The 15,183-nt window shown below is 43.5% G+C and overlaps 2 protein-coding genes across 2 annotated transcripts in view; both read left to right on the top strand.

The window, feature by feature from the left end:
- LOC126159968 (poly [ADP-ribose] polymerase tankyrase-like) overlaps positions 1–12,840 on the top strand; it is a 55,874-nt gene extending 43,034 nt beyond the window's left edge. Inside the window, exons 2-5 of the mRNA XM_049916775.1 lie at positions 1,194–1,767; positions 5,900–6,046; positions 12,453–12,519; positions 12,586–12,840. Of these exons, the coding sequence (XP_049772732.1) occupies positions 1,205–1,767; positions 5,900–6,046; positions 12,453–12,519; positions 12,586–12,840 (1,032 nt within the window). The 5' untranslated portion in view covers positions 1,194–1,204. The remainder of the gene's footprint in view (positions 1–1,193; positions 1,768–5,899; positions 6,047–12,452; positions 12,520–12,585) is intronic.
- The window catches only part of LOC126159966 (uncharacterized), a 491,753-nt gene that overhangs the window by 49,696 nt on the left and 426,874 nt on the right, over positions 1–15,183 (top strand). The gene's annotated exons all lie outside the window — the stretch shown is intronic.

Below are 15,183 nucleotides of genomic sequence, written 5' to 3'. Positions count from 1 at the left end.
CCGTTCCACAGGACTACATCCAGCATCTCTACGATCGTCTCCATGGGAGAATAGCAGCCTGCATTGCTGCGAAAGGTGGATATACACTGTACTAGTGCCGACATTGTACATGCTCTGTTGCCTGTGTCTATGTGCCTGTGGTTCTGTCAGTGTGATCATGTGATGTATCTGACCCCAGGAATGTGTCAATAAAGTTTCCCCTTCCTGGGACAATGAATTCACGGTGTTCTTATTTCAATTTCCAAGAGTGTATATTTGTGCGAAAGTTCCACAACACACGTTCTGGAAATGGAGGCAACGAGTTTAATTCCTAAACTGCTCAACCTGGAAATACCTGGGTACACCATAGCTTGCAACATTCGGACAAAATGGCGACATGATTTATGATTGTATTATGCAGCATTGTTTACCACGGAGGTGGGCGCTGAATCTTTTTCTTAAGAAAGAAGACACAGATATCAGTCTGTTAAAAGGAGAGTTAAACGTACGAATGAATTTAGACCCTTACAGTGGTTCAGAACGGTTCAAATGGCTCTGAGCACTATGGGACTTAACATCGGAGGTCATCAGTCCAATAGAACCTAGAAATACTTAAACCTAACAAACCTAAGGACGTCACACACGTCCATACCCGAGGCAGGATTCGAACCTGCGACCGTAGCAGGCGTGCGGTTCCTAATTGAAGCGTCTAGAACCGCTCGGTCAAGGCGGCCAGTAAAGTTTAATCGTGCCTACCCTGAGACATTCACCGAGGAAACTGATTTCTGCATTACATGTACATTGCTTCTGATGAGGTGTCACGGATCTGTGGAATTTGAGATAAGGAGGAAGAAAATATTTCTCAGAGGTGCCACGAGCTTGGATTTAAATATAAGTCCTGTAACTTTAGGGCTGAAAGACGTTTGTTGCTTTGCCAATTTTTTTGCTATGACATAAATAAACCATCTTTTGACTGAGAACGATAACATTTTTAGAAGGTGAAAGCAGTTTATCGTAGCACCGCGCTGGTAGTTACAAACCTTAGGTGATCACGAAGCAGTACGGACCCTTGTCATTTTAAGGAAACTGGTGACGTTGCAATTGGTTTAGGGTGTACAACACTTTAACAGCTGTTGTTTCATACAGGTCTGCATGCGCCTCGTACAAGTGTTGAGGGTGCAGTGTGAGGGCTGCTCAGTGGCACTGTGTTTCAGGACCACCCACCATGTCGGCAGTTGCGGAGGTTCAGAACACCACAACCGAGGCCCTGGCCGCCCTGCTAGACGGGGGTGACGGCGCCCTGGTGACGCTGGTGGCGGGCGAGACGAGGGTGGCGGCTCACAGGGCCGTGTTGGCAGCCGCGAGCCCCGTGTTTCAAGCGATGTTCGCGCACGGCATGCTGGAGGCCAGCTGCGGCCAGGTGAGCATCGACGACGTGGAGGGCCCGGTGCTGAGGCTCCTGGTGGCCTACACGTATACCCTGCAGGCCCCCCAGCTGCCCGACACGGCCGCCCAGCTGCTCTCGGCGGCCGACAAGTACGGCTTGTCGGGCCTGAAGGCTGCCTGCGAGCGGCAGCTGATCTCGCAGTTGGCCGTCGAGACCGCAGCGGCGACGGCCGTCAGGGCAGTGAGGCACTCGTGCCCGGACGCCACCAGGGCTGCCGTCGCCTTCATAAAGGACCACCCGCAGGTGATGGCCACGCGGGGCTGGGCGGACGCTGTGCTCGAGTGTCCACAAGAAGTCAACGAAGTCATCCGTCTAGTCAGTGAGCCACCAGCAGAAGCCAGGTAAGCACGATTCCCTTTTTGGCAGTGTTAGTGTGAATTAGACATCGTCCTTGATTTGTTCGTCATGGGTTTCTTTGCTGCCCATGTTGCGTAACACCTTAACTTGATCTAATTACTGATCGTCAGTCACGATGCTAAGTATCTCGCTGTTTTCACTTCTACTGCTTCTATCAATTTCGCCTTTCTCAGATTTACTCTGATTCCCTATTCTGTACTCATTAGACTGTTCATTCCATTCAGCAAACCCTGTAATTCTTCTTCACAGTCACTGAGGGAATCAGTCATCAACAAATCTTATATCATTTCACCCTGAATTTTAATTCCACTTTTCAATCTTTCCTTTATTTCCGTCATCGCTTCTTCGGTATATAGATTGAACAGTAGAGGCGAAAGATTACATCCCTGTCTGACACCCTTTTTAACCCGAATACTTCACTCTTGGTCTTCCACTGTTATTTTACCTTCTTGTCTCTTGTACATATTGCAAATTACTCTTCTCCTCTGCCTTACCCGTATTTTTCTCAGAATTTCAAACATCTTGCAACATTTGATATTGCCGAAGGCTTTCGCCAGGACCACAAATCATATAAACGTTACCGAACGTCAATTTTCTTTTCTGTTCTCCTGTGTATTATCCTTCTTAGCAACTGGGATGCTTGAGCTGTTAAGCTGATTGTGCGATAATTCTCACACTTCTCTGCTCTTGCAGTCTTCCAAATCGTGCAGATTATATTTCTCTCAAAGTCAGATTGTATATTGCCAGACTCATACATTCTACACAACAGTGAGAATAGACCTTTTGCCACCTCCTCCAATGATTTTAGAACTTCTGATTGAATGTTGTCTATACCTTTTGCCTTCTTTGATCTTAAATTTTCCAAAGCGCTTTTAAAATCTGATTCTAATCACCAATATTTTCCATACCGACTCCTGCTTGTTCTTCTGTCACGCCATCAGACAAGTTGTTCCAATCAGAGAGGCCTTTAGTGTACTCTTTCCAACTATCCAATCTCGCCTCTGTATTTAACACTGGAATTCCCATTGTGCTCTTAATGTTACCACGCTTGCCTCTAATTCCGTGGAAGATTGCTTTGACTTTTCTATATGCTGCGTCAGTCGTCCCAAGAATTATTTCTTCTTTGATTTCTTCACATTTTTCGTGCAGCCGTTTCACCTTAGCTTCTCTGCACTTCCTATTCATTTCATCCTTAAGTGACATATTTCTCAATTACTGAATTTTCCTGAATGTTTTTGAACTTCTGTCTTTGATTGATGAACTGAAGGATTTCTTATGTTTTCCATGGTTTCTTCGCAGTTAGCTTCTTTGTACCTACGTTTTTCTTTCCAACTTCTCTTACTGTCGTTTTTAAAGATCTCCATTCCTCTTAAACTGAACAACCTATTGAGCTGTTTATTATCGCAGTATCTGTAGTCTCGGAGGACATAAATCTCATCTCTTCTTTCCTTAGTACTACTGTATTCCACTGCTTCGTACATCGATTGCTCCTGACGAGTCTCGTAAAATTCAGCCTACTCTTAATCACTGCTAAATTGTTAAGAGTCTATATGTAGTCCTGGGTATGCTTTACAGTCCAGTATCTGATTTCAAAATCTGACTTTAAACCTCCCATGTTTCGGTCCTTTCCCAGGTATACCCCCTTGTCTCAAGATTCTTGAATAGACTATACCAGCTATTACTAGGATAAATTTACTATAGAACAACTAGCCTTCCTTCTCTCCTATTCCCATTATCAAGTACATTTTCTCGTGTAACTCTTTCTTCTACTCCTTCCCCTACGGTTGCGTTTCAATCCCTCCATGACTATTACATATGTACCGAATTACTTGTTCAATATCCTCATACTTTCTCTCTCTTCACCAACTTGCGACGTCATCATGTATACCTGAACTATGGATGTTGTTGGTTTGCTTTCGATTCTCACGAGAACATCTATACTCATCCGTTCACAGTATCTCACTTTCTGCCCTGCCTTTCTATTGATACTGAATCCTACTCCTGTTATCTGCTGCTGTTGCTACAACCCTATTCTTTTCTTTCCTTTCCGCATCACTGACACCCACTACAGCTAGATACGTCCTCAGCATTTCCCTTTTCTTATGGCTCTGAGCACTTTGCGACTTAACTTCTGAGGTCATCAGTCGCCTAGAACTTAGAACTAATTAAACCTAACTAACCTAAGGACATCACACACATCCATGCCCGAGGCAGGATTCGAACCTGCGACCGCAGCGGCCACGCGGTTCCAGACTGAAGCGCCTTTAACCGCACGGCCAACCCGGCCGGCCCCTTTTCTAATTTTCTAGCTTCCCAACCACATACAAATTCCTTACTTTCCACATGACGACTCGTAGAACGTTATCCTTTTGTTGATTACTCAACTTTTTTCTCATGGTCACCTCCCTCTTGGGCCACCTCGCCTGGAGGTTTGAATGGGGGACTAGTCTTTTGCTAATGGAGAGACCGTTATGGCTCTTATTGAATCACATGCCACATGTCATGTTGATGCACGTTATGTATCTTTAAGCAGTGGTTTACATTGTCTTCTGTATCCTCACGTTGTTGATCATTGCCAATTTTTCCTCATTTAGGACCAGTTTCCGACCTCAAGAGAAAGAGAGTGCCCTGAAACTCTGTCGGCCCCTCCGCCCTCTTTGGAAAGGCTGTTGGCTGAAAGAGGGTGACACCTGATGCTGGAAGTCTTCAGACACCAATGCTGCTGATTCTTATTCAAAATTCAAGTGATGGTGAGGTTCCAACCCGGGACTGAGGACTTTCCCGATTACTAAAAAAAGACGCTACCCCTAGGTGACTGGCCCCAAAGAGCAGGGTGTGACTCCCTGAGATATCCAGTAAAGCAGGAGCTATGAGCACTGGAGCTAGTCGCACACACCGGGGGGAAACAAGAAGAGAATAATCGAGCCAGCACAGTAACATTGTCACACTCAAGGCTGTGCCTTACAATCACACTTCTTTCTCGTCTGTTCAACTATCGCCCTGAATATTTTCCGTGCATTCCCTTTCACTAAACACAGGCAATCTCTGCCCCCCCCCCCTGTCTTGTTTGAAGTTCTCCTTGCGTTATCAGAGGTCGTACAGGGAATCCTATCAGGTTTCCTGCTACTGGGATACAGCAGATTATATTTGCTGTCCACCTACAGGTGTATGACATACCTCCCACAACGTCAGTATTGATGTGACATTTTCATCCAGCTATCATTTGTTGCCTCTGTCTCTTAGATACATTTACTCCATACAAGTCTATTTCGTTTCCTTTTCAACTTTTTTAAAATCCATATTCAATAGACTACAGGTTACTTCACAAGTTGGAACCAGTGTCCATCAGATAAAATTGCATACACGGCCTAACCCATTTTCTTCTTTTAATAGTGGTCTGTACTGCAAACTGCTCAACAAGAAAATTGTTTAAGAAACACATCACCACTGCTGTCTTTTCAAGGAATCGAATTATGAAGACGTTAGATACATATAGTCCTATATGCTTTACTGAAATGCTAATTTTGAATATACTCTCGATAAATTTTATAGCATAGCTCTTGTAATTCTTGTCCATCTTCTTCATTCCCTCAGGCTCCATATCAAACAACCCCTGCATATCCATGACCACGTAGTTTCAACAGTAAGTTGCTGCCCCAACTTATCAGTTTGTTTCCCTATCACTGGCTCTCTCTCTCTCTCTCTCTCTCTCTCTCTCTCTCTCTCTCCCTCCAGTGATATAAATCAGCATACTTATATCAGTTTTCAGATTACCTCACAATCAAAAGTAGCAGCCAGTTGACTTTAACAGCTTCTAAATTCTGTCTGATAGTTGTTTTGTCAGGGCAGCAAAATTGTTTGCCCTTATGTTTGGGATTTGGTTTGTGCTTCATTTTGAACAATTTGTTGTTTTGCATCTTAAGCTACGCCAGTGGGGAATATAGCAGAAGTAGTGCAGAAAAAGACCAGTTAATTGGTGGCACAGTCACATTAAGTGACGGGCTGGTGTTGTTGGCACGGAGTGTTCTGTTGCCCTGGTGGACAGTCCCTCAGCTGTACCGCCTGCAGTGAGCCCCTGTGTGAACACGCCCATCCACACAGTGTTTCTCTGTGCAGCTCGCCAACCGCCACAGGGGGCGGGTCCACCCCCAACTCTGACCGTCAACCCCGCAGCGGCCACAGCCGGACTCCTGCTGCAGCTGCGCCTCCCACGTCTGCCCGACACACCCCTCCACCTGATGACGCAGCCGTCTCTCGCTTCCGGTGAGTTGTGTTGCCACACGTGCCCAAGTCTTACCCTCACAGTACTGCTTATTTTGGCATTAACCAGACGATATAGTAAATAAAATAAAATACAGATTCCTTCAGTTTTTGGATAGAGGTTACAGTTGCCATTAAACATTACTCCTTTCTCACTTTTTTGGCTATGATATTTTGAAGATTGAGCACATATGCAGAAGATTCCTCGTTCTCTGTATTTGCTGTGAGAATGAGGTTCAGTTCAGAGTCACTCAACTGTAGTTACGTAGGAAGTGTTGCTTACAAATCATACCCATTTCCAAAGATTCTTTATATATTGATGTGTTGAATCTAGATTTTGTTTTTAGTGATGATTGTGTGTCTTACAAATTGGTTCTGAATTAAATGGGTGTGGAAACGGGATTTTTTCACACAATTCCACTCAACAAAACTTATGTGAATGGTTGTAGATATAAGTTATTGAAGACACTGAGGAAGAAATGGCGAAAATAAGGTAAACAGAAATAGAAGTAATAATGACAAAAAGTTAATATTTAGTACTGGAATGAGGATACAGATTGTTTTGGGTATGTCTTAAAATGTAATTCGAATATTCCTTAAATGGTTCCCTGGTCAGTTACATCTGTAGTGACTATTGGAAATCTGTGCCGCACAGGAACAGGAACCCAGATTTGCTGTTAATTGCAGGAAGTCTCCTTGACCAGTAGGCTGCCTGAGCACACCTCATCGACACTTGCACTAGAATTTATCCCGGGGGACTTGTGGGAAGAGTAGCGAGAGGGAAGTCGAATTGGTGGGTGTGTTATCCTACTTCAAAGGATGTATATGAGGACCTCTGGTGGTGGGTGTTGGCAAACCATGGGTAAAAAACATCATCCACAATGGTAATTCCATATACGCCAGCAAACGCACTCAGCTGGTCTAATGGTTGAGGTATCTGCTCTCGAGAAGTGAGAAATGCAGTGGGTGTCGCTGAGTGGAGATGCATACAGCACTGTATGGCTCGTCACTCGTAAACAAACTCCTGCAACTGACGGATGATGGAGGTCACCAGGTGTGATGAGTAGTACATTCTGCCTTGCTCGTCCAGTTACGTTTAAGTGCGCACCAGTAATGTGGTGTGTTATCGTTAAGTCACTCTTCTGATGCTTTAAAAGTTCCTGTGTAGCTGCCTTAGATATTTTGGATCCATTAGGTAGCGTAATGCCTGCACCCAAGAAACGGTTCTGTAATAACTTTAACAGGTGTGGTACATCGAAGAAGACCCATACATTCGTGGTGTCGTCTGCTTGATTTACGAAATAAGTTCTCTCTGTATCTACAGACAGTTCCTTCCTAACTTTTATATTTTTTCCGCCCATATCACTCGTCACAGCAACAACACAGGTTCCAGATTCCTCAACTGCATTAATGATGCTCTGAAGCAAATTACCGGTAATCACAGTGCCAAAATCATAGTAAACTGGTTGCTTCCACTGCTTACACAACCCACGTATCGTGCAAACTTGTACATTGGAATGTGGTCCGACTACTACGTCTTCAGACGAATCGTAACATATGCGGCCATCAACATTGATTTCGTCAAATGTCACAACAGCTTGTCTCTCTCTAGAGTAGTAAAAGTGTATGACTTGGCTTTCAATAAATGCAGGATATCTTCAACAATACCCAGTCTGTGTTTAAATTCCTTCGTGCATTTCTGAAGGAAAGGAATTTTTCGCTTTCGCAAATAAGTGTATACTTTAGGTGACAGAGCATGGTGACAGAGTTAATGCATGGGTTATGTCCTCTGAATTCCACTTTACCTTTTCATTTTCGTTTAATAGACATCTTATTTGCGCCGGTGTAAAACAATTTGACAATACACTATTTACACTTTTGTGCAATTTGACTTTTTCTTTCGCGTCAGATGACTTTTCTGCCCGCTTCAGCGAAAGAACAGGTCGGAGATCGCTCGTTTCACTTTGTAAGGCTGCATCACATTTTCTTAGTGCCGCTTCTTTCTGTGCATTCAGTTTTTTAAAAGTTCAGTCTCAGCCCTCAGTTCCTTAATTTCCAAATCCTTATTCACTACTTCAGTGGGTGCATGAACGCAATCTGTACATGTGGTTCGGTCAACTTTTTTTTTTTTTTTTTCGGTGACACAGTTTCTAAAGCCGTCAAAGCTCGCTTTTGCAAACTTCTTGCTCCACAGCGTTGTGCATGACTTCCGGATTCCTAAGGAATGAATTTAATTTTAATCTTATTATTCCTAAAATTATTTACGGAGTAGGCCTACTATGCCTAAAATTTTTTACTAAGTACTATGCAACTGCATTAATTTCTCACTAAAAATCAGATAGATTGACAAAAGCGATTAAATATCAGTGCCATAAATGGCTACAATAGCTCACTTTGATAAAATGTAAAAATAAAAACGTAATAGCAAAAACAGGTATACGAACCCATAACCTCCAACATGGGAGTCGGAACCATACCACTATGCTACGAAGTCAACTGATCAGCATCAGCTATCCTTACAGAAGTAAATCTAAACAAATTACGGGAAATATGCTGATTTTGTCATTTGAAGTATATACTAGCTTGAAAATAGTTAACATATCGAGAGTACGAAAAAAATGGCTATTTCTAAGACAAATGTAGCTACTACATCCAGGAGAAAAAGCAAATACACTTGAGCAACCTTATTTATTGCCTGTACAATATAGCGAGTCATTTACTCCCGTAAAGCAATTTAGTAATGTGTCAAAAAGCATTGCATTTATGAATTCGTTTGTATTACGGTAATTTTTCAGTTTCAATTATTGAAAGTGTTATGTATGTGCAGACGTCTTACCCTTTCGTTTGCATCACCGCTTTCCACAATTTCTTGTCCACGCCAGTTCGGAATATTTATGCAGGGGATTGCTGCTGGTAATAACTTCTTCCTTGAATGTAACCCTAGAAGCTCATTTCTCAGATCCCGTTCATAATCTTCTGGCAGGTAATCAGCTGGCCACACACGCGCAGTTTTCACATTCACTTTGTCCTTGCATTTGCATCGAACTATCCATTCACATCGCAAGTGCTCATCCTTGGGAAAAACGTGATACGTAACGTCCGTCGTAGTTTGAGCACTATTGATGCAATGTGGCCACGGCGCAGCTACAGCGAGCCTTGCTCGTGGCTCTCTCAAAACTGAATGCTCGCCACTGCAGCCTCCTCTCCGTGACGTCAAGGCGCGCGAGGGCGTCTGCGAGTTTTTTTTTTTACTCGCTTGGGGCCGGAATGGCCGGCCTGCTTTTTCTATACACCTCAGTTCCGAAATGCCGTGACGGTGCTTCCGCGGCGCGCGCCTTAAATCGGTGGCGATGCACTGTGCAGGCCCATCCGGGCAGCGTTCATTTTTAGGTAAATGAGTTGGCACCACTGCGAGACAGCAGTCGATAGACCTCACCCGAAACACAACATTGTGGAGTAAATTACATCAACACAGGATCAGAAATCAAAAGCCAGGGTTGCTACATCTATTACAAATATATGTCAGAACCGAATGGCTGTTCCCCTGTATGCATTTTCATCTACAATTCCCTCCTAAATGGATGGATATATTCCGAAGTGATTATAAATGAAATGTGGTGTAGTTATAATGGAGAACAGAAGACTTGCTTTTCCATTGTGTTTCGTCTAAAAGGTACAAGTTCCCCTTGATTGGTTGGATTGAAACGCAACCACTCTTGTGATACGGGAAACTCGTCATTTCACGTGTTTTATTACTCAGATTCCTACTTCCTTTTGTCATTGTGTGTACAACGTTAAGCGTATGTTATTTAGTGTGTTGTCAGGTGTTAGAAAGATTACTGGTATTTTAAGAGTATCAGCGATTATTTGTTTACTGTAAAAACGGATTAGCGCATTTGTATTAAAATTTGCCATGAGAACGGATTAAATTGCATCGTGGTTTTAGAAATATTATATACTGCTTTTGGTGAGTATACTACGAGTGAAATAGATGTTTACGGCCGGTATAAACATTTCGAAGAAGATGAGGACGACGAGAAGGTCATAATAGAAGACGAACTGAGTCAAACCAAACGATGCGAAACAAACACTCGATCGTCTCGGTGACAGATGGCCAAGACCACTGAAATGTGAATGTTACGTTTCTGACAGTAATCTTCCGTTTTGACAGTACAGTGCACCACGACTCCTTGTGCCAAGATGAAACGGCCAGTAGGCAGTACTTCTCACCAGCTCAAGCCCGATGGCCTGAAGCAACCCGGAAAGAATTCCGGCTTTGTGGCGGAACAGTTCATTGCTTCTGCACTGCGATAACGCACCTGCTCACAGTTCGTTGCGTGCTTGTGCATGTTTGCCCAGAAACAATACTGTAGTGATGTCCTTGGCCCCACGTTCGCTCCATGTGTGACATTTTGTTCTCAAAAATAAAGAGAAACCTTAAAGAGCTGTTTTTTACATACGAGATGAGATTAAAACTGCACCTCTGAGAGAACTAAATGCTACCATAAGGATTGTTCCAGAATAGTTTTAAGCATTGGAAGAAGCACAGGAATAAACCTATTATATGTAATGCGAAATATTTTGATGAAGACGATACTGATGTAGACTAATAAATAAACCAAGTATTGGTTTCATCATTCACCGCTGTTGCTTCCACTATCATATTGTCCATTTTGGTGCCAATGTCACGACCCTGTCATAGTCTTCTAACAGGAATGTCGTTGGTTCACCACCCAAGTTTCGTCGACATAAAAGAATTGTGTTAATTTCCTGACTTGTATCAAGTATTTGCATCGCCAGTCAGTAATGACTTCCCTCTAGAGGGATGTTTCCTTTACTTAGAGGTCTGTTCCAGGTAACTCGCATTTCATGCAGTGTCTTATGCTAAACAGCTTTCTTCGAAGGAAAATAATTTTTTTTTTATGGCAACAACTAATTTGTGTAATGTCAGCACTATTTTTTAGCCATACAAAAGTCCCTATGGTTAATCAAATTACCGATTTTGAGGAGCTGCCTGCAATGATGGATTTATTCCCCAAATTTCGTAGTGCACTTTCTTGGCGGTTCTGGCAAAGGGCGTGGTTTGTTTTCGGTCGCCTTTCTGATGCCTCCAATAGCGGCAAGGCTGACTTTTGTGTAAACTACAATCCTTTTATTGTGACAGGCAACATTAGCCCCCAGTTCTCTCTGTGCTGACTCTTGCTTCGATTAGCCTTTAACTTGCATCAGCTGTGGGGAGAGGTTCTTGTGACATCGGTTCAAGTTCAGCAATGCCAGATCTGTACATGTTTTGATATTTGTAAGTGAACATGCGATAATGAATCAACACTGTCTGTTTCTATTTCTTACACGCACCTGATTTCTTTCTGGCATGATCTAATTTATGCATAGCATTAGATGCAGGGAATATAGTACATTTTTGAGACTGATCTAAAGTTACGGTTTAAGTGTTCCTACTACTACTGAAACAGAAATTTTACTCGAGAGCAACATAGTTGGTGTACGTTTACAGTTCCAAAGACCTTCTTAACTATAAATGTAAAGTGTTACGCTGCCTGTAGCGGTGTGTAACTTAGTTTGTGTCCAGAATTTTCAAAAATTGCAAAAGTTACACAAAGTTAACATGACTGAGTATAGTAGTTGTGCAGGATACCGTCTGCCACAGACCATATGGTGGCTTGCAAAGTGTGTAAGTAGATCGAGATGAATGTTCAAGTGGATGTATCTCTTGTTGCATGCAAGATTATATGAGCACATGTGACGATTATTATGCAGCGGGTAGTGTGTGTGTGTGTGTGTGTGTGTGTGTGTGTGTGTGTCAGGGAGAATCGACCTGGTGCCCTTGTTGTATTTCAGATATGTCGACCAACTTATTGTGTACGAAGCAGTGACTTTTATATTTTTTGTCGGCATGTCAGAAAATTTCCGTGTTACTGGTCTGAATCACTTAGCTGTCTGGTGAGGAAGTAGTATTTCAGTGCTTACAGATATGTTTAGTTTCTAGTGTTTTCTTCCTAAGTGACAGAAGGAATTGGTACCCAGAGAAGGTAGTTTAAGGGGTGTGTTTGAATGTAGATGAAGGATTGGGTAGCAACTGCATGCCGAGGTGAAAGGAGGTGGATCTGTGGAGTGAATTATGAGGAAATGTGCCAAATGAATTTGTTAGGAGATGGAGTGCACCTATTTTTAATGGCAGATGGCTGAAGTTTTTGATTATGGGCTAGTGCTGTGGATCTGTCTGTAATACGCTGGTTAACCCGTATCGCAGAAGCGAGATTTCTAGACTTTTGACTTGTTGCTCGGAAGAAGTGTATTCCGAATTGTTGGCAGTTTTGTGACTGTGACAGTTTCTTTCATTTGGTGTGTGTGTCTCGATAGTAGAGAGTAAGTGTGTCGATGTTTTGTGCAGGAGCCTTTCTGGGGCACAGCGAGGCAGGTGGCTGATACAGGCGGCTAAGGTGGGGACGGTGGAGGAGGTGCGGCTGTTGCTGGCGGCTGGGGCGGACGCGGGGGCGAGGGACGGGGGCGGGTGCACCACCCAGCACTGGGCTGCAGAGAGAGGCCACGCGGCTGTGGTGCGGCTGCTGCTCTCTGCGGCGTCCGACCCCAACGCCAGGTCTCAGAAGGGGTGGACGCCGCTGCACTTCGCGGCATACTGTGGCCGCGCAGAAGCGGCGGCTGCGTTGCTGGAGGCCGGAGCCGACAGGGGGGTGTGGACTAATGACGGGAGGACCCCCCTGGACTACGCCGTACTGTGCAACCATCGTCAGCTCGTCCAGATGCTAACAGAGCCTTAATACGTGCCAGTAGGGGAAATGACATCATGTACTTCATTGTACACGATATTAAAATAAAAAAAATTGAAAAAATGAACACTTTCTCTATTCATTTCTACCTTTTGCAGTCCACACAATTCCTCCAGTAACACAACAACTATTGCAACAACAGGAGATACCTGTAAACCAGCGTGACAAACCTTCCTTTTGAGAATTCACTCTGTAAAACATTTCAGAAGCAATGTCTGCAAAAGCTCAGCAACAATTGACAAATACTCATTCATAAACTCCACTTCTCTCTCCCTCTCTGTCTTGTGTTTCTCGTCCCACATACAATATTCAAACAGCTTACAAGAATACAGCTGACGTCTTTCACAACCGCCTGTATTTCGAAACACGAACGCCCAATCTCTTCCAAGACACAAATGCGAGAATACCGGTTGCTGTGTGACACGTCGCCCAGCCGCAATAACGTCACTTCTTCCCACCAGTCCGCTACATTACCTACTTTACTGCGAACTGTTTGCTAGCAGTGTCTACGGTGCTGCATCACATCACTGCGAACTGCACCATACTCAGATTACTGCCACATAAGCTGTTCAGTTAGAATGTATCTTAACTTCAGATTTCACACTGAATTCACTTCTGTGCGTGCACTGCACAAGTACTTTTCGTGTTTAACTGCAATGTCACATTTGTAGCAGTGCTCACACCACATCACGCTCACACCATCTGCAGCAGTCTTCCGAGCTCACCTTCAAATAAAGAGAATTGAAGAACCATCTAAAACATTCCTCTCCCACACACCTCGCTTGCTGCTCTTACAGAACAAACTACCATCTCTCATGGAATTATACTCAATCACGTGGGACATGCAGCCATCACTGGAATTATGCGGCAGTTTCCCAAATTACACTGTCGCATCTCTGTAGGCGTTTTGGAAGCAGACCACATTAGGAACATTCATTCCCCTTTCTGCTGTGATACAATTAGACTTGGCATACCCGTGCGTGCATGTGTGACCAAAGTGGCAGACTGCATTCTGAACAAGACCTTCTGTGGCCCTCATGTGGCGGCGTTACACACGGAAGCGCCTTAACATTCTCTGTGAGGAAGTAGCGACGCCAGGAGACAGTATTGACTTGCTGAGTGACCTCCACAGCATTGATGAATGCTTCAGGCTCTGCCAGTTGATCCTCAACATAAATAAATGTAACATACTGTGCAGAAACCGGAAAAGAAATCCACTACTGTAAAATTACACTGCTGATCACAAATTGCTGGAAACAGTAAGTCACCTACCGTAAAATATCTAGCAGTAACTATCCAGAGCCATCCTGCGTGCAATGACCAAAAGATACCAATTGGTAAGAAACTGCAATAGATCTTTTCTCAGCGATTCCACAATCATATGTTTTGGGCTCCTAAATCCAAATTTCGTGCTTCCTGCCCTGTAGTATGTTGGCTTCACAACGAAAGCCTCAAAATTTTCCGACTTTTCTCAGATTTTCATTTATTTCACAAAGACTACGTGTTTCTCAAAGTTGAAAACCCAACACAAAATTAAATTGGACAAACTCTTCTACAACATGCAGCAATCAGCAGTGATTTTCTGACGGCGAGTGGTGACCGCACTAGAGCGTCCTAAAAAAAACGGTGACTCCCCAAAATTCGGATCGCGCCTAACGCCATTCACCTGTTGCACTCTGCTATTACGGCACTTTGGAACGGTATGGCACGCGTCAGCAGACGGAAAACAGCCCAGAGCTCCATCTGCGTTCTTCGCATCGTCAAACACAGTAGCACTCACGGCAGACATCCGCTGTCGAAACGGACGTCATATATTTTGAAACGTGTTCGCATTTATTTAAACTAGTGCTTGTAAGTGTGTGGTTGGTATCTGAGAAATGGCTAAAATTTATTTTGATATATAAATACGTAAATCTCAGTCCAGTGCGACAGAAAAGTCTAAATATTGAATTTTGTACCGAAGTATGCGAAGCACATGCTACACGATGCGAAATCCAGGCTAGCCGGTACATCAAACAATTCGCCTGCGAGAGAGGAGGTCGTTTTCTACGTAATTTATACATACCATTTATCTGCAAAACAGATAACTCAATTTAAAATATTGAGTCCTGAATATTGTAAATCTTTATCTTCAGACTTGTAAACAATAAATGCACCAGATCTGCTATCATATTTATAGTGCAAATGAAGATAAAATGTAATGCATCCCGCTTTGTGTCAAAACTGCTCCAAAATTCACAAGATAACGCCTTTCTGAAATAACTTTCCAAATCGGTAAGTCTGAAATATGATGATTTCACAGATACATTCTGGCGTGTGGCGGAGGACAGTTTG

This window comes from Schistocerca cancellata, unplaced genomic scaffold (assembly GCF_023864275.1).
Source record: "Schistocerca cancellata isolate TAMUIC-IGC-003103 unplaced genomic scaffold, iqSchCanc2.1 HiC_scaffold_1150, whole genome shotgun sequence".
Lineage (NCBI taxonomy): Eukaryota > Metazoa > Arthropoda > Insecta > Orthoptera > Acrididae > Schistocerca > Schistocerca cancellata.
Note: the sequence above shows the minus strand (reverse complement) of the source record. Positions and strands in the feature narration are given on the sequence as shown.